General features: G+C 39.5%; 5 protein-coding genes across 5 annotated transcripts; 4 read left to right on the plus strand and 1 right to left on the minus strand.

The window, feature by feature from the left end:
• Nucleotides 1-2,255: 2,255 nt before the first annotated feature.
• Nucleotides 2,256-2,725, plus strand: K444DRAFT_663186 (uncharacterized protein; the record flags this gene model as incomplete). Its single annotated transcript, XM_024886803.1, has 2 exons — nt 2,256-2,294; nt 2,327-2,725. 2 exons carry the CDS (start codon nt 2,256-2,258, stop codon nt 2,723-2,725), a joined length of 438 nt encoding a protein of 145 aa, XP_024737265.1.
• A 1,361-nt stretch (nt 2,726-4,086) lies between these two features.
• K444DRAFT_528411 (uncharacterized protein) lies at nt 4,087-4,432 on the plus strand (the record flags this gene model as incomplete). The annotated part of the gene is made up of 2 exons (XM_024874721.1): nt 4,087-4,257; nt 4,313-4,432. Coding segments are annotated over 2 exons (291 nt in total), but the record flags the coding sequence as incomplete, so codon positions are not given.
• Nucleotides 4,433-6,264: 1,832 nt separating this feature from the next.
• On the plus strand, nt 6,265-6,750 carry K444DRAFT_528217 (uncharacterized protein; the record flags this gene model as incomplete). Its single annotated transcript, XM_024874703.1, has 2 exons — nt 6,265-6,562; nt 6,584-6,750. Coding segments are annotated over 2 exons (465 nt in total), but the record flags the coding sequence as incomplete, so codon positions are not given.
• A 7,782-nt stretch (nt 6,751-14,532) lies between these two features.
• K444DRAFT_629336 (uncharacterized protein) lies at nt 14,533-15,499 on the minus strand (the record flags this gene model as incomplete). Its single annotated transcript, XM_024883041.1, has 3 exons — nt 14,533-14,837; nt 14,886-14,964; nt 15,032-15,499. 3 exons carry the CDS (start codon nt 15,497-15,499, stop codon nt 14,533-14,535), a joined length of 852 nt encoding a protein of 283 aa, XP_024737268.1.
• A 1,131-nt stretch (nt 15,500-16,630) lies between these two features.
• Nucleotides 16,631-17,711, plus strand: K444DRAFT_721582 (uncharacterized protein; the record flags this gene model as incomplete). The annotated part of the gene is made up of 3 exons (XM_024888526.1): nt 16,631-17,028; nt 17,055-17,343; nt 17,391-17,711. Coding segments are annotated over exons 1-3 (957 nt in total), but the record flags the coding sequence as incomplete, so codon positions are not given.
• Nucleotides 17,712-18,205: the final 494 nt, after the last annotated feature.

An 18,205-nucleotide genomic window follows, 5' to 3' on the forward strand; every position in this document is an offset into this window, starting at 1 on the left:
GGGGGGTGTGGTGTGGATGTTTTTTTTTTTCATATCATATATGCGGAATAAGAGCTGATGAGGATTGGGGGGGAATCGAACGTACCAGGCATTCCGTTTAGGGTACCTAATGCTCCGTGTAGAGGTAGAGGGAATGAGAGATATAGGAGGTATGATGGATATAATGAGCTTAATAGATATAGAGGAAATAGGGGAAGAGGAGATCATAGGAATGGGAGGAGACGATGTTGGAGGAAGGGGTAATGGAAGACTGGAATATAGATAGAAATATGAGCGAAAGATATAGAATATTCGTCAGTTCCGAAATCATATTTCCCAAAACGTCTATATCTCGCTCCGAAAGGTCTGAATTATCCTAATCATAATTCAATTATTTTTTATATTTGAAATGATAATAATAATATAGATATTAAATATATTCGCGATAATTTAAACGGAAGATATTGATATATCATAAATTTTCCCGGGGAGCCAGAGAAGAATAATGATATTCATCATATTCGAATGTGGGCGCGAAAATCAGAAAATCAGAAAATCAGAAAATCACTTTTCGCTTCTCGGATTTGTCCGCTAGCCCGCTAATGGCCTCAGTAAGTTACCGTGTCGTTGGTTCGCAGCTTCCTACAGTGGCTTGTTTAATCCATGCAGAAGCGCGTTGCCTGCAGATGTTTTGTTACATCTTTGCAACCTTCTTGGTGCTTTGTTAGAAAACCGAGACTGCTACTGGTGATTGGCCCAACCACCGTGTCTCGAACATAAACAGCATAATATGAGCATGAGTTTCTTATAATGCCTGGTCCTCAAGTCAGTTCGCAGACAAGATTACTAATTCTTCACTATTCAATGTATTATCCTCTAAATCATGGTTATCAAATCTATCTTGCAGAGGTTTTGGCTGGTTGCTATTCAACAGTGGCTACCTTGTCGACAAACCAACTTGATCCACAAGAAGGTAAATTTCGACCTTTTGCAGTCTTTGGCCTCGCTACACCCGTTCCTTGGAAATCTGCGGCATAATAACATTTACATTAGCCCATAGGGTACTTTACTCCAAGTATCGATTATTGGCGACTCTATTACAACAGGCAAGTCTGCATATTGGGAGCAGTCCACATTACTGATGACGCCACGGCTAGACCTGGCAATAATGTCTACCGTGACCCAAACAAACGGGGGGACTGCTCGTATAAACCCAAGCGCAAGAAGAACAAGATTAAGAAGAAAGCGAACTCTACAAAAGGCTCTAGCTAGTCCAGCATTAAATATGGTGGTGCTTAATAGGGGATTGGGAAGGGGAAAGAGGCTATGGGAGCCGAGTTATCGAGAAAATGTGTCTAAAAGTCAATTGCTTCGGCCGTAGGCAATTCAGTTCCGTTCTATGAGCTTGCCCACCGCAACCTCCCTCTGTCTGGCATTATTCCTCCTTTGGACCTCCTACCTGCTAGGTCGAGATTGAAGATCCCGGCAAATGCATATGAGCCGTTATTGGGCCCGTCGGTAATAAAATTGAAGCATTACTCAGTGGGTTATCACGTGAGAAATAAAATCAATTTGTTGGACATCATAAGGGGGTCGCATCCCGGGTTGCTGGCACGTAGCGTGTGTGGCTTGGACGTGGCTTCGATATAAGGCAAAGATTATGACTTTTATTTTTTGGTTCCTTATTGCAAAATCTACTATATAAGGACTCACTGACACTTTGCTCGTTGGAATAACTTTAGTGAAGGAATCGATGCTTTGACAAGAGACTCGGCGAAGGCGATAGTGATGACGATAGGGCTATATTTAGTATATGGAACCCCCCTCTGGTGCTGGCTTCCAATTAGCTGGATGGGAGCCAACACAGAATCCTGGTACGGAGGCCAAAAAGGGGTCTGGCTTGGGGAATCGTTTCTCTTGAGGCTTGATGACCTCAACCGCTGGCACGAAGGCATCCGAGGATTCGACTTTCCACGTTGGGTGGGTCGGAAAGAGTTTATGGAAGGGTTGCAGGAGACCTTTGCGGCGAGGCTTGGCAGAGCCTTGCAGGGTCACGGCAATTGTCCACCAAAGGCCGTCAGCGAACCTCCTTTCATCGCGACGATAGCAGCTGCACGTGCCGATAAGCTGAGCCTTTGGAGCTTCACGCAACCAAGCGAGTTAATGAATCAACGCACCACAATTGCAATGCTCATATTTCTCCGATAATTACCGCTCCTATTCTTTGAAGGCAGATACTAAATAGTCAAAATACCTATCTTTAGCTCAAAGTCAATATGCCGGCCACGTTTGAAGAATATGTCCTATCTTCCACGGTTTGCAATCTACTGCCTCGCAGGCTTCATAGTTATACGAACTAACACCTCCCTCTTATAGGATACTCATTTCTCGCCCTTTCAAGTTTATTATCGGGCCCGACGAGGTTCCAATTGTGGTCCACGAGGCGGTACTCGCAGAGCAATCCCCTGCACTAGCTGCGCTCATGCGGGGAGAGATGGCAGAGAGCGTAGCTGGCGAATCTAGGTGGATGGACGTGGATAAAGGAATATTCATACGGTTTGCTCAGTTCGCCTATACAGGAGATTATTTGATCTCGAAGGGCTCTACGGCTCAAGCGGTTGTGGAGGCAGAATCGTTATCGCAAGAGCCTCGAGTGCTTAATGGATGGGGATCTTCCTTTGCGCCCCGTTCCTCCGTAGCCCCTCCCGCATCCCGTACCTCCGCACTAGAGCCCGAGGACGAATAGTTATTTAAAGATCGATCGAAGAAAAGGAAGAAATCCAAGAATGGCCCGCTTAATTTGTATAGGTCTGGTCTAGAGCCACCGATATCTGCATCCGATATGTTTAATTCTCTCAAATATCCTCTTATCGAATCTCGATCTAACCTTTATACATGCAGGTCCTCGATGAATGATGGTCTAATTGAGAGCAGTGGTGAGGTCCTTCTTGCTCATGCTTTCCTGTATGTCTTAGCGGAAAAATGGGGAGTTAATAGTCTGAAGATATTGGTTCTATCTAAGCTATACTAAACGCTGAGTACGCTCTGCCTTGATGCGTCCAAGGTTCAAGAAATCATTGATCTTGTACGGTATACATATTTGGATAGTTCGACTCCAGATTTAGAAACTGATATTGATGGGTTGAGAAAGTTGATTTCCCCTTATATGGCTGCTAATGTCGAGATAATCTCGGAGCATACTTCGTTTATGGAATTGATTGAAGGTGGGGGCGCTTTTGTACGGGATCTTTGGAAGCGCGTAGTGCCTAAGAAGCCTGCTAGAGATATGATAAGGCTGGATGGTTGATAGTACTGGAGAGATGACAATACTAAAGCTATTCCAAAAGTTCTCATTTCTGTATGAGTCCGCATACCGTATTAGTAGCTGAAGAGATTAAGCGATTAAAATAGCTAACTAAGATTACTTGCAATTTTATCTTTGAAATGGGGTCTTGTCCTGTTTCGGCTATGGCCGCTAGCTAGCAAAACAATCACGGATTTCATTGAACCACGACCCTGGTATCTATCAAAGATCCACCCACCTCCCTATCGAATATATAAGCTTCCAACTATCTGCGTATCTCCGCTCTTGATTTCAGAATTGTGCTTTCGCAGTCAGCTCTGCCCTAGAAAATGGCAAGAAGATTCAGTTATTTTTAGTCTGTAACTATTAATGTCACACAGCGTTAGCTCTGCCCTAGAAAATGGCAAGAAGATTTAGTCATCTTTAGTCTGTAACTATTAATGTCACAGCGTTAGCTCTGCCCTAAAATTTGGAAAGAAGATTTAGTTATCTTTAGTCTATAACTATTAATGTTAGCTGTGACATTGTATTATCTAGTGAGACTTCGTTCTTCTCTCCCGTAGTTAAACGCTGACCGAAATTAAGAAGATGAACTCGAAGGCAAAACTATGTAGCTCCGATATTATATATCGAGAAGAGGTGAAATGTACGCGGGTTGTATTCTCTATTATTGGAGGATATCACGAAGGGAGCTCGAGAACTATTATATTAAATAGCCTATAACACCTTAGGAGGAATATTCTAGGTCTCTTTGAAGCATGGAGAAGGTGCGATCTCAATAGCGCTCGATAAAAGGCGTAATAGATAATTTTCGGAGAAGGAAAATCACCTTTATGGAAAAGGCAGACGAGCTAAGGAGCGAGTTTGGCTGTAATATTTACGTTTTGGGACGGAGGAACGGAAAACTCTTTAATTATATATCTAAAGGATTATCTAGAGATGGACCTTCCTGGCTACTTAGCTTGATAGAAGTCGTGAGTAGCGGTCTTTTGATCCAAGGCCTATAATCTAAAAAAAGTTTAGGATTAGAGTTATCCTAGGCCAGAGAGATATATACCGGCTAGCTTCTTAAAACGAGGCACCAAATCTCTGCTCTGTGAAGGCCGAAAGGGACGAGATAATCCTATAGTGAGAACTGAGGACTTTTAGACTGGAGACTTAACGGGTGCTGGGGGATAGATTGGCTCTTTAGGTTTGAGGACTTAATGCTTATTAGAGAAGCGGAGGATCTACTAGATAGAAAATTATTTAGCCTGCGCTGTATATACATTGGATAACGTTAGATGTCGAGGTCTGGGATTGCTTAAAGACTTCTCTCTGGATGCTTATTCTTTATAACTCTTATAATACAAGTTTTGGGATCCAGACTGGCAGTATTTGTGCAACCTCAGTGGTAGAAGCCTGTGCTTGCACTGCTCGTAGTGGTCTTTCTTGCCTTCGAATTGCAATTTCAGCTTGTGGTTGAAGTTACGATAATGGGTTGCGGTTCCACTCTCACAGCCATATTTGTTCGCTTAGCGCTTGGAGCCTGCCAAGATTAGAAGTGGCGGCAAGTTGCTCTAAAAATAATTGCCGTACCTTTGTAACAAGCAGCCAATTCTGCTGCCATACCTTTATATACTTTGAATAAGCGCTATTATTATTTACCAGATCACTTCTCTTAGTATTATCGTTACTTCTCTCTCGTGGTATGGCCTCTATAGCAGATAATGCGGCCTCACGAGCCGCGCGATTCACGGAGCAGACGCGAAACATGTTTCGCGCCATACTTGCGGAGAATGGCATTACTGATACCGATGATACTATACTATAGCAGGAGATGGTCATGTTTTTTAAACTTGGTTAGTAGTATTGAGAGGTAATTAGGTTCGAATTAACCGTCTTTAGCCCGTTTATATTGAATTAAGCTGGGCCGTCCTGGTGACTTTGCTAATTGCCCGCTAAGTATTGACGATAACGACGACGGCGGCGAAGATATTAATGGTACTATTATAAAATCTGCCATCCCTTTGCTATAACGATCTCCCACGTCGCCGCCTTCTATATCTCATTATTTGTCGTTATCACCCCCTCTCTCCTCTGCCCCAACCTCTCCGCCGACTTCTCTATCTTTACTACCTTCTCCTCCTCCGACACGGTCTCGAATTTCATTACGGTAGATAAATCCCGATGGATCTGATACCGTCGTGAGCTATGCCGGAATGGATGGACTAAATAAACGGAAGCGCAAATGAAGATTATCTGAAGCGCAGTCGGAGGACTCCAGATGCAAGTCGCAGATTGTCCCCTCAATTGATGGCTTGGGCTTAATTGATTCCGTGGACGAGTCTCGATAACTAGTCGAAATTTTAGCATAAAGATCTCTCTCATAATCGCTGGATATGGCCGTGGAGGGCCGCGTAGCACCAGAAGACGACACGTTAATGCTTGATGTTACGGATGCCCTAGGTTAAATCTCTCAAATAACTTACTTTTTGGAAGGAAGTATGTTGGAAATACTATGATTTAAAGATGCAGTGGATATTATGATATCTGTACTACTAAAGGTGGCGAAAATACGTATTCAGGTCGGTAGGTCTGGCTTCTAAATAATAAATATAGGAACCATAATAAATATGGCTGAAATCCAAAAGTATACCGAAAACGACCTTATAAAGAAACCTTTTAAAAAAGTAATTAAAAGAATTATGAAGTCAGGAGCAGGTAGTATAGGCATTGGCCTTTAAAAAGCGTGGGAGGAAGCCTTTTACTAGGATATTATTAAGAGACATGCCGAGACCATTAACCCACTATTACTTGTCGCCGGTAGAGGACCTGCTGGCGGATATACGCTATAGGAAAAGGCTGCAGTGGCTGAATTTATTGCTCTGGTTAGTATTGGAACTTGTGACGAAAACTAGTAAAGATACCGACTATAGTGGAAGGATTTGTGTGATATGAAGAATACTGGTATAGTAACTATCCTGCTCTATTGAGATGCTAAATTCAATAAGTATTGCAAGTTCTTCCTTAAAAGGAAGTACTCTCTAAGAGAACTAATAGATATTATTATATCCTGGGAAAAAGTATATTCTGGCTATATTAGACAGATCGAACTCCGAGCGCTTGAGCAGGCCAAAGGTAACTTCTTAGGCAGGCTGGACCTGCTATATATATTTATTACCGAGATACTAAGTATACCAGAATTAGCTTGGGATAATGGATCTAATACGTGGTACTCTGACGAAGAAGAAGCATTATATAAGCTTATAAGCAGTTATATAGCTACCTTAACCGAGAGTAATCCGAAATGACTTATAGAAGATAGGTATATAGAATCGGGGACAAATAAGTTATTCTTTGTATTAATTCGACCTGGCGCCGAGAAACTGGTTAGTATCTTTCCTATTATTCCCGTATTTCCAGGCGACCTTTTGGGTATTTTCTCTGGCAAGATTCGATTCTCGGAGTACTATAATATTGCGTAAGCCTTTAAGGGACCTATACCAAATCTTTAGTTAGACTATTTATAGGTTACGGGAACCCTGAACCAGATGCAGGTCATTTACTCTGGCGGTACGGCAAATGTATGCTTGGAATGGGAAGGTATTAACGAAGATATAGAGGCTAGTTCCTGTAAATCCTAGAGAGTTCTGGTCTTGGCTATTCGGAAAATTATGCCTTTTGAGCCGCTTATTCGTATGGCTCCTTTAGAGAAATAGTTCGCACTTCACTAATCTATTAATTATGCGAGGAGGGGCTTCTTAGAAGAGCCTCTCTGATTACATAACTAGTAACCTAGTATTATGCTCGAGATAATACATATTTTGTTTATTTGCCCCATTTGCGGTAATTCTTAATATATTCCTTAACTGAATTACTTTGACTTCCTAATAGAGTAATTTCTTCTAGAAAAGTTAAATAGAAACGTTCTTAACCTTTCTTTCTTTTGTCTATTATTTTGTATTTATTGCGGCAGTACATTACGTAATAAAGATTCTATAGGCCTAGGCCAGTGGACTAATATATGGAACGATATTTGGACTCTAAAGTAAAAGTAAAGAAAATATATAGTTAGTAATTAAAATCTCGATATATCTAGAATAGACTCGATTATACTATTTAATATGTAATAAGTTATAAAGACAGAATTACAAGATTAAATTTTGATCGTGGTATAGGACCCTGCATATATTATAATACGTAACAAAAAATAATAGTTATAATCTCTAGCCTTATATTAAAGACACGTCCAAGCCATAAACGAGATATAACATACCTAGCTATCCGGGATATGATTAATGTATAATAATCTAATACGTAGTATTTCCTTTTTAGTACCGGAATTACTTCTATAAGCTATGTCTCAGGTAGGGCTTTGAATATTTAGGTTTATTTGCTTCTGCTCGGGAAAGAGTTATTGCGAGAACCCGGACGTGATTATAAAATATGAAGTTCAATTAGCAAGGTACTATATAAGCAGAAGGCTGGGTGACTGGTTAGACGTAGTTTAGAGAGGAGATAAGATGCCATTATAGACGGGGACAAAGCAAAGACCCTGAAAAGATAATAACCGGAATAGAAAATACCTACTTTTACTAGCGGGATCCGCTTTCACGAGCCCAAAAACATAGGTATGTCATAATTAATGATAATATATAGAGAATTATAGTAGGAGGTATTAATTCCCTCTTACGGGTTAATTCTCAGAAATCCAAGCGTTAGCCTTATTATTAGCCTCGTCGCTAGCCTTATCTTTATCCCCGGCCCAAGTATAGTTATAGCATTACTACTAATAATATATCTTCCTTTCTTGAGTATAAGGATTTTTACTTAAGTATTAGTACTATATTCGGGCGAGCCTTGAAGGTTAGATTTTGGGCAGGTTTAGAGACAATTTATATAGTAGTATTTACGCGTTAAATTAGGCCCAAGTTTTGCATAATTAATACGTAATAAAAGCTACTTTCGGAAGATACGGTATCCGGGAGATTTGGTACGGATTAAATATTTTCTATTATTCCGTAAAAGAAACCAGTTTAGGATACTGAATACTATACTATCTCTAACGAATTAAAGGTGCTTTAACTAATATTATCCTAATTTAGAGCTTAATTTGCCGCCTCTAGGGCGCAGGTGCCAAATCATAATACGTGACCCTCCGTAACTGGCTTTAGGTGCCAAGTACTAGAAATACGCTAGTACTTCGGGGACTTTCGCTTTGCAAATTGGCTAAAACTCGCCGGGTCCGATTCTGATTAAAAATTACTATACGTGATAATGGTACCTTGCTCTGGCGCTAAGATTAGACACTGCCTACCAAACATACTTTTCTTCTCTAATATTACTAATATAGGTTTTCCATACTATTTATTATTAACTCTCTATCATATATTACTTTATCTAAACTAGTACCTGCCATATTAGCTTCGTATCTCTATTAATCGAGTATCTCATTATCCACGAACTATGAGGTCCTACTATCCTCTATGAGTTAATTATCGCGCAAATGAAGTTCAAAATATTATTAAGTCAAGATAAGATAATATGGAATAGGAAAAAGCGCTAGCTTGAGGATTCGCGAAGATGTAAGTAAGGATAAGAAATCAAAGCCTGTCATGGGCTTATAGCATGTTTGGTTAGTTATATCTATCTTGCTAATCACGATTCTAGAGTATGGCGAAAAATTGAGAGTCAAGTTTAAGTAATACCCCATTAATTAAAACCGTCGTTAACTCTCGCTAAGCCACTTGAATCCTTCCGGAATACTGGCTACGATAGCATGCGCATACCATGTCCTAGCAGCGTGCCTTTTCTTGTAATCTGTACTAGAAGGACTCCGAAGCCTCGGTCGAGGGTTCGACTTCGCTATTATAAGGTGCCTTAGCCATTTTCCAAGGACTTGTGCTTAATTCAAGGCAGATTACGTACTATATATAATGCATTAATAATAATATGGCTCACTTTATTAGCCATGAGTAATATCTCCGTAGAGATAGAATGGGAAGTTAGGAAGTCTGGTCAAGAAGGAAGCCTGTGGACCTATTCGATAATATCTACTCCCAAATAGAATAGAAACAAGAGTCAAAAGCTCGTAAGACTTGGTAGTTAGTCACTGCCTGCACGCATTAGTCATGGTCGTTAAGTCTGAGAGCATTTGATATAAGGAGCGCTGCATGTTATTACCTGGCAAGGGGATTCCTAATTAAGAAATCGACGGCCCAGGCATTGCCCGTTCTCTAATAAATTAATGCCTCCGAGCTAAAGGCATTGCATGAAAGTGCTCATATAACTGTATTAGTGGGATGGATCCTAGAGGTTTTGTAGCTGTGCTATCCGACCCTCCGTTTAAGTATAAGAAGGCAGTATTCTCCCTTCTCTAAACTACTTCCCTCCTAGCCTCTTTTCTATTTTTCTAAATACCCTTACCTACTCTATCTTATCGCGAAGATGGCATCTGCAGAATCCGACTTGGTAAGATACTATAATAATAGACACATACTCCATGCTAATATTAGTTTGAAAAGAATTCAGAAGATATATGGTAATATAATTACGGGCTCCAAGTTAGTAAAAAGGCAGGCATTTCTACCGGAGGGTTCTCGAGATAGGAGATCTAGATATAGTATTATAAAGCCTTGCTAATCGTGGAATAGACCGGCTAATTATAATTAATAATAATATGGATTCGCCTAAATAGACGGCTTTTACTCAGGGACTAATTAACGAGAAATACTAAATTAGAAAAAGAGCCCCAAAAATAAGAGGATTACTTTAGATTATTAGTGAATCCCTGGATAACCTTGGCTAATTAAGGGAGCTTGTATAATCGAGTAAAAAGATTATTATTATTAGCAGGGCTAGTATTTCTATTAGTATAGGTTATAAGTTAAAGCCCGTTTATAAATCCCTTTATTAATACTAATTTACCTAGTTCCTACCTTTAAGAATATACGGAAATCTAAATAGACCTCGTTTGACCGCTTTCTCTACTTCTCTTCTAACGAGATAACTAATTTCTACTCTATAATCCGTAATATATATAAATGCCTATATTTGGATTTGACTGAGCCTTTGCCTTTCCATAAGATTATAGATAAGCTTATATAGACTCGCCCTTATTTTTGGTATTATATATAGAATATTAATTATATTAAGCGCCTATTACCTAATCTTAATACCAAGATAATATGCCTCTATAGTCGAGTTAATTAAGCCCAATACGGGATATATAACTGGGTATATAAGTATAAGCCATATCTGTTCCAAGGTTCCGATTTACTATATTATTAAAGATACTTATAAAGAAGCCAGGCCCGGATATTAAAGGGCAAGCGTTTATTAAAAATTAGTAGGCTAAGACCTAATATACTTTTATATAGCAAGCCTTACCTAGATAATAAAGAGATTCTAGAAATTACTAAGCATGATTTAAGAATATATCCGGAGCTAGTATTAATTATTAGTACGAAGCTAGTAATTCCTGGGGCTCGGTTAATTGCTATAAACTTTTATTATACTACTCGGAGCATAAATAGGGCAAGTTTTTAGATTAATAAAAAGGAGCTAGTATTAAGTATAAAGTCCCTATATAACTATATTCTTATAGGAGATTATAATAAGGTTATTTCCCTAGATATTTGAAACTGTCTAATTAATATATATTTATATTACTATAAGCTATTCTCAACTTTATTATTATATATATACTATCTTCGAGGAACTTAAACATAATTAAAATTAAATATTATATATAGAAGCTATTACTATAATTTAAGTATCTAGATAAAAATTATAGGTATATAATATGACCTCCTCTCTCCTAGCTTCCTTTACCTTAAGTATACTCGCATAAGCTAACCGGATTATATTAGTTATCTCACGATTAGTATAGACTATACTTAGTTAGTATATTTCTTGTCTAATTATAGAACTACCTACTAGAGATTAAAGTATATATAAGGCACTAGCCCTGAACTTCTATATTAGTTAGTTCCTGCATAAGCGTACTAGTAGCATTCAAAGCCCCAAATTTCTAGTATTAATAACCTCTTATTAATTTACTAGATTTCTCAGGCTAGTTAAGCTCGTAGTATTAAATAAACATAATATATTAAAAGACCTAGTCCGCAAGGGTTAGCTATATGTACTATGGTACTAGTTAATAGAGCTCACAAATTAATTCCTTATATTTTTCTAATTAGGTATCTCCCTATTATATTAGTCTATATCTTAATTAAGTAGCTTATATACTATCTTAATAGCCGTATCCCACGGCTTAATCTCGTTAACCTCCTATAAAAGACTTATTACTTGAGTTCTAGTAGGCCCTTAATCTCGGATATTAAGTAATTACTTAATATATCCTAAATAAGCCGTAATACTAATCCCTGATATAAAGAGGATAATATTACCGTAATTCTTGGCTAAGGATAACTCCCCGTATAGGCCTTTAAGAAAGGCTCTTATTACTATAGGTTATGCCTAGAGAAGCCAAATAAATCCCTTTTATTACTAGATAAGAGTAGTAATATTCCTGGCCTTATTATTCCTATCCTAATCCTATAATACTATAAAAAAGGAATATAATTTATTAATAGAGAGTACTAATATAGAAGGAACTCGCAAGAAGACATATTAGCCCGTACTAATTTAACGAGGCTTAGCCAAGGTAATTTTAGCCTTTAGTAATCCATTTTCTTTAAAGATCCTGACTTTGGCTTTATTTTATAGAGAGATTCCTATTCGAATTATAATAAGTATAGTATATAGCAAGCCTGTAATAATAAAGAGGATAATTAATAGTTATGAAAAATTAAAAGGGGCGAGATATAAGAAGATTATAATAATTATAATAATAGTTAAGGCTATATGGGTACTTAGAAACAATTTATATATATGGCGCTAAATGAATAGTAATAAAAATATACCCAAGATAGCTATACTAATAGCGGCCTGAAGTATGTTTTTAGTATGGGAACTTTTAACCAGATTTGATTATAACTTATAGTAAGACCTATAATACTTAATATAGATGTGAAAGAATGTGTGCCAGAGCAAATCGGACTCAAAGCAGCTATTAAGTAAATAGTACATTTGACTATAGTAATAATACTAAGCCATCTGTAAATGAAATTCTTAAACTACTATAATATATAGACGTATTTAGAGAATACGTTAGGTCTGCCATATACTAAGAGCAAAATCAGATTAATTAAAAAAGCTTTGCCGGATTATTTTATTAGTACTACTTTGCTCTTAGAAATAGCAAGAACTATGGCATTAATTACTATTATAAAGAGAAGACTAATTAGATAAAGCAGTATAGTAATACCCATACTTCTAAGATATTAATAGAGTAGATAATTAGAGGCATATTTGCGAGCAAAGAACTTGAGATAACGGGAGTTAATATAAGAAAGGGAATTATTTCATAAGTAGTATTATAAAAAGGCTAAGATTATAATCCCGAGAAGTACACCTCTAGGAATAATTATAGTAGTAGTTATAATATCTATTATATCTTAGCCAGGAGAGATAGTTCTTTAATATTTAAAGATATACTTATAAAAATATATATATAAAGCCTTACGGAAATTTATTCTTAGAAGTAATATATCTATATATAGATATGTCTAAGATTTCCCAAGTTTATTTCAGGTAATTTTCCTTAATATAGAGCTAATAGGATTAATAGAGATATTAAATTACCAAAGCTAGCTATAACTAGATAATAATAAGTGCGTTAAGATAATAGATCAAACCCCTGACTAATCTATATAATTGTCTCTATTGCCTTATGGACCATATTAATAACCGCTTTATTCTAGGGCTCGTTTCTAATATATTATCTTAACTTACGGATTATATTAATAACGGCTTTCCCTAGCATAGCATGTTATCTGAGCCTTCTGCTATTACTTTACACGTATGAAATAACTAGTAGCCACGCAAGACTAAAGATAATAGTACTATTATAGCAGAATTCCTTTAGTAAACTGCGATATGGCACGTGTCTACTATAAGGATCCGGCCATTATATGGGCATATGAGATTAATCCTATAAAAATAAGAAATTACCTTGAGACTTATAATATATACAAACCATTATTTCAAACACTGTAATTATGCCACAAGTATAGGGAATTAGTACCTATAATAAGCTTACTAGTAGAAGTCCTTAAGATAATTAAAGACAAGATCTTTGAAGCGCATATGGCCGAGTTAATACCTTAATAGGAATAGGAATATTCTTGCTTCCAAGAATAATACTGGCTAGTTGACTATTATATATTTAATGAGATCACCGAATTTTTAATAATAATTAAGCTTAATCCTCATAAATAACTCCTTAATACTATAGCCGACTCGGGAACTCATGAATCTAGACATAACGACTTCTGGTATAACTAGAGATACAAACTAGACCCTCTTAGTAGTCCGCTACCTCAAAAGAATTATATTAGTAGTATAAAAAATGTAAGGAACCTTATTTATTACTATTTATTACCGTTCTTCTTAAGCTTCTTCGGATAAGCATAATTTCGTGGATTATACTATAATACTGTCTTTTTTCGGATACTTACTCTGTAATATAGCTGCTCAAAAAGGACTTTGGCCTCGATGTATTAGCTGGCCATTATGAATTCTTTAATTTCAAGAAGACTATTAGCTACTTAATACTACCAATATCGCTCCTAGAGCATAGCGAGCTATTTATACGCGAGCTGTTAAATGAGTGGAGGTCCTATATAGCTTATAATATAAATACAACGTGGGAACCGCTTAGTAAAGGCCCGTTCCACGCGGCGTTAAAGGCCTTGCGTTTGGAAACTAATAATACCAAAGGTCCAAACCCTTATTAAAAGCTTCGTATATCGCAATTAGCTTACTTTAGATAGCAGGTTCTCAACTTTGTCAGTTTATAAAGCCTGTTCTCGTTCACCCAAGAGGACTTGAGATTAAAGGGAACGAGGAAGATCTGGATCTACCTTTGGAGCGTAAGGAGGATAGAGATTTTTTTTAAGAGGCGTTTAATGTATATTCGGAATATAAATCATTTCTATTATATAGTCGAATTACATACTCTTTTGGGATCTTAGTATAAGTCAACCTTGCTTTGCACCCAGCAAATACTAAACATAACGTATATAGATTGCACATATTCCATTTCTAATGCTCCTACCAAATAATCCTAGTCCCAAGCTATCTAATGAAATCAAGACATGTGTAGTAACCCTACGTAATACCTGATATTACAGAGATGGTTATTATTGGAAGGTATTTCGTTGCCTCTGGCTGACTAGATAAGCGATTCCGCGAAGTCTGTTATCCTGAGATGTCGTTTCATACTCTCCGCTACTTTTTGGCCAGTATTCAAAGAGCAGTCGAGGCAAAATATCACGATACGCGTTGAAAGCTATCTCCTCCATCATAATAGTATAGAAGTCGAGCCACTCTACGTTTTCTGGGACGCGGCTCTTCCCAATCAAGACATCTCTTAATATTTGTCCAACTGACCGAAGATCTCGTACATTAGTATTGGCCTTCACAGCTTCACAAAGGTGAATATTTGCTGGATTATTCTCAGTATAATCTCAAGTGGCGATATTCTAGGACTCACCAAGCTTAAATCCTTCTCCAGTAACTAGTACATAATCAGTGGTAAAATCACCACGAGACAGGTTATAATCAGCTAGAAACTTGAGTACATTCAAGATCTCTACTAGTCAGCACAAAGTATCCCGCAGCCTCTTTGACTTAACCTACATCTTTGCACATCCTATGCGCGTCTAAGACAGACCATGGATATTGGGCTGCCGCTGCTACAACGGTGACAGATAATAGGGGTTTCGAGATATATAGCTCACACCGTCCTTTGGGATCATCCTCGTGGTCATCGGCGTTAGTAGGTAGCCAATGGCTGATACTGGGGTTGCTATCATCAAAGCCGACAATATTAATATGTTTGAGTATACGTAATGTATTCCATTCGCTTATAGTCTTCGAGGCATTAATCTGAATAACGCCCGGTATTGACTTGTATGTCACGAGCCTTACTCGGATGCCCCCGAACTCAAAGCTACCATCAACATGATCGTAGTTGAGAGCAGGATCTGAGGCGATAGTTGGTTGCTTAATAGCTAATGACTCCTTTTCGACATTCTGGTCTTGGTCTATACCTCTCAAGCGCCATATACCCGTGGCTCGCCTAGATATCGCTTCTGAGGTAGGCATCATCTTGTTGCCTGCCATTTGGCTAACGAGGCAGCGCCGGGTTTTATAGAATCCTAGTCTATTTGAAGTATAGCATAGAGTCAGCATATAATTCGAAACACCTATAAACCTATGGCAAATTAATGACAGATGACTCCTCGTCATCAAAACTTTGGGAAGACGGCGCTCGCTCAGACTAAACTGCACAATTCGCTGTCTGTGCGCTGATTTGCTGGGAAGGACTCGCTTATCGCGGGCCGTTCCGCTAACCTTAATTAACCCTTACCCCGCCATGCATGTGCCTGTTTGGTCCACCGCCCTCGAAAGTTTGCCAACAGTCTGGGCAACAAAACGGAGAGAGGTGATAAGGACTTATTGATAAGCAAAATGAGGGCTGAATCTACTATCGTATCACGTAGAATTCTTGCGCGGGCGGGAAAGACAAGAGCAGCAAACATCAGCTTGCACTGTGACTGAACGAATTTCAATCCCGATTAATAACATATTGGAATATTCTCACGGAAATTTCTGAGACTCTTTGGGTAGGGTATTCCGTTGGCGCCTCAGAATATTCCCGCCAGCAGAATATTCCCACCAGCAGAATATTCTACTAGCGGAATACTCCGAGATTTGGCTGACATTTGGGCAGAATATTCCAGCTGGCAGAATATTCCTGCACGTAGAATATTCTGCTGGGGGAATACTCTGAGATTTGGCTGACATTTTGGGCAGAATATTCCAGCTGGCAGAATATTCCTGTACGCAGAATATTCTGCTGGCGGAATACTCTAAGATTCGGCTGACATCTTGAGTAGAATATTCTGCTGACAGAATACTCTGAAATACGGCTGAAACCATGCGTAGAATATTCCTGCCCTCAGAATATTCTGCTAGCAGAATACCGTGCTCTGCTGACACCTGGGGTAGAATATTCTACTTGCGGAAAATTCCCAGACTAATAAAGTGCAGCGGTAGCGAATGGCCAAACATTATTATGGTCCAGAAATAGATTCTAGTCTAGGGTAAGGAAGATACAAATGCAAACAAGACATAACAGCCACTAAATCCACGTGCTGAAACTATGATCTGCCTGCCTTTGTCTATGAGTAAGTACATGAGATGTCTAGCCAGACGGCGTTCCCTGATGATGCCGAATCCCTGGATCGCTCCCGCGAGACAGCGCGCCTCGGCGTAGCCCTGGTCATGCTGGAGAACCTATCATATCAACCTCCTGAAGGAAGGCCCCGAATTCCACTCCAGCCAAGAAAGACCGAGTACTGGCTAAGAGAATTCAGACTTCGAGGATGCTTTCCGAACGTCTGCGGAAACCGTATCAAGGCCGAAATTTCTCAGCCGGTTCTTGCTGCCGCCCTAGCCCGGTCCGAATTGACGATCAGTGATCTTCACGACGCGGGGCACATCAAGCGTCTTCACCTTCCGGAAGGCGCTCTTTTGACGCATTATCATGGACAGCATCGATTAGAAGCTGCAAAGCAGCATATCTATCCGCACAATGAGTGGTGGGCGGTCGAGCTCTATGATAAAGGTACGTATAAGCCTTCAACGCTGATATAAGTGAATCTCATAGCAGTACAGAGAGATGGGACAACAAGTGTCGTGTGCAAGAGCAAGACCGTAATATCGAGTCGATTCCACACGACGATGGGACCGTCTTCCGATTCCTGGATGCGGAGCCTGACTGGAGGACGGCGTGGCGGTCGAAGGACGCGGAGAATGACCTCAAAGCCATGGAGAAGAGGCCAGCTTTGTACAAGGGCTTCACATCTCTAAGACCATTTGTCGGTCTCTGGGCATCTTTTCAGAAAGGCACTTTACACCGGTATAAATCGCTCAGATGTGATGAAGTAGGCATAATTCTCTTGGCATGCGCAACGCTAACATGCCATCTCAGGAACTGATACGATATTTAGACCGCATTAAGCACGTCTGGACCTCCATACTCGACGGTGACGAAGAGCTTATATATAATCTAGATCCTGAGACCGTGGAGCTGTTTGAAGGGAGGGCCCCCAAAACGTCATCAGCCGACAGAGACTTCATTACCCGAGCTATCGAGAGCAAAAGTGCATTTCCATTGTTGTATAATGATGTCAAAAGATTAGGACTGCTACAGAACGTTATCGCTATTGATGGGATGATCCCCTCGATCAAGACGCTCGCCAAGGATTCCTTATACCTGGAAGACTGTACGAAAGCAATGCGGACGCTCATCGACCCAACAGAGTGTCACTTGAGAGAGGCAATGCAACACATGTGGCGTGGATATGGAGGAGACTACATAGTGTTAGAGAGCGCCGATGGGTTGACCGAATATGGCGATACACGGACGGGCGACGACGAGAGATTTGAGATAGCGTACGTCCAACTATGGATGTTCGCCATGCGCAATTTTCATCGCCTTACAAACCTCGTCCCGAAGTCGGATAACAAACAAAAGGTGCCGAGTATTGGCCCAGACCCCCAATGCCTCCTTGAATTTGCCAGGCTCGCGAACGCCCTTGGATTCAGGTCCAATGCGATTACTAGCATTCTCAACGCTGACGCAGATCGAGAGCATGCCAGGAACATGCTCACGATAGCTAGGCCGCCGGCCAGATACGATTATGATCTCGAATCAGAAATCACAGGCCACTGCCAGCTTCTAACCCGTATCAGTGGTAGGCAGCAAGAACTCCTTAGGCCACCGGTCTGGACTACCACGCTCTC

Source organism: Hyaloscypha bicolor (genome assembly GCF_002865645.1).
Source record: "Hyaloscypha bicolor E unplaced genomic scaffold K444scaffold_60, whole genome shotgun sequence".
NCBI classification, from domain to species: domain Eukaryota; kingdom Fungi; phylum Ascomycota; class Leotiomycetes; order Helotiales; family Hyaloscyphaceae; genus Hyaloscypha; species Hyaloscypha bicolor.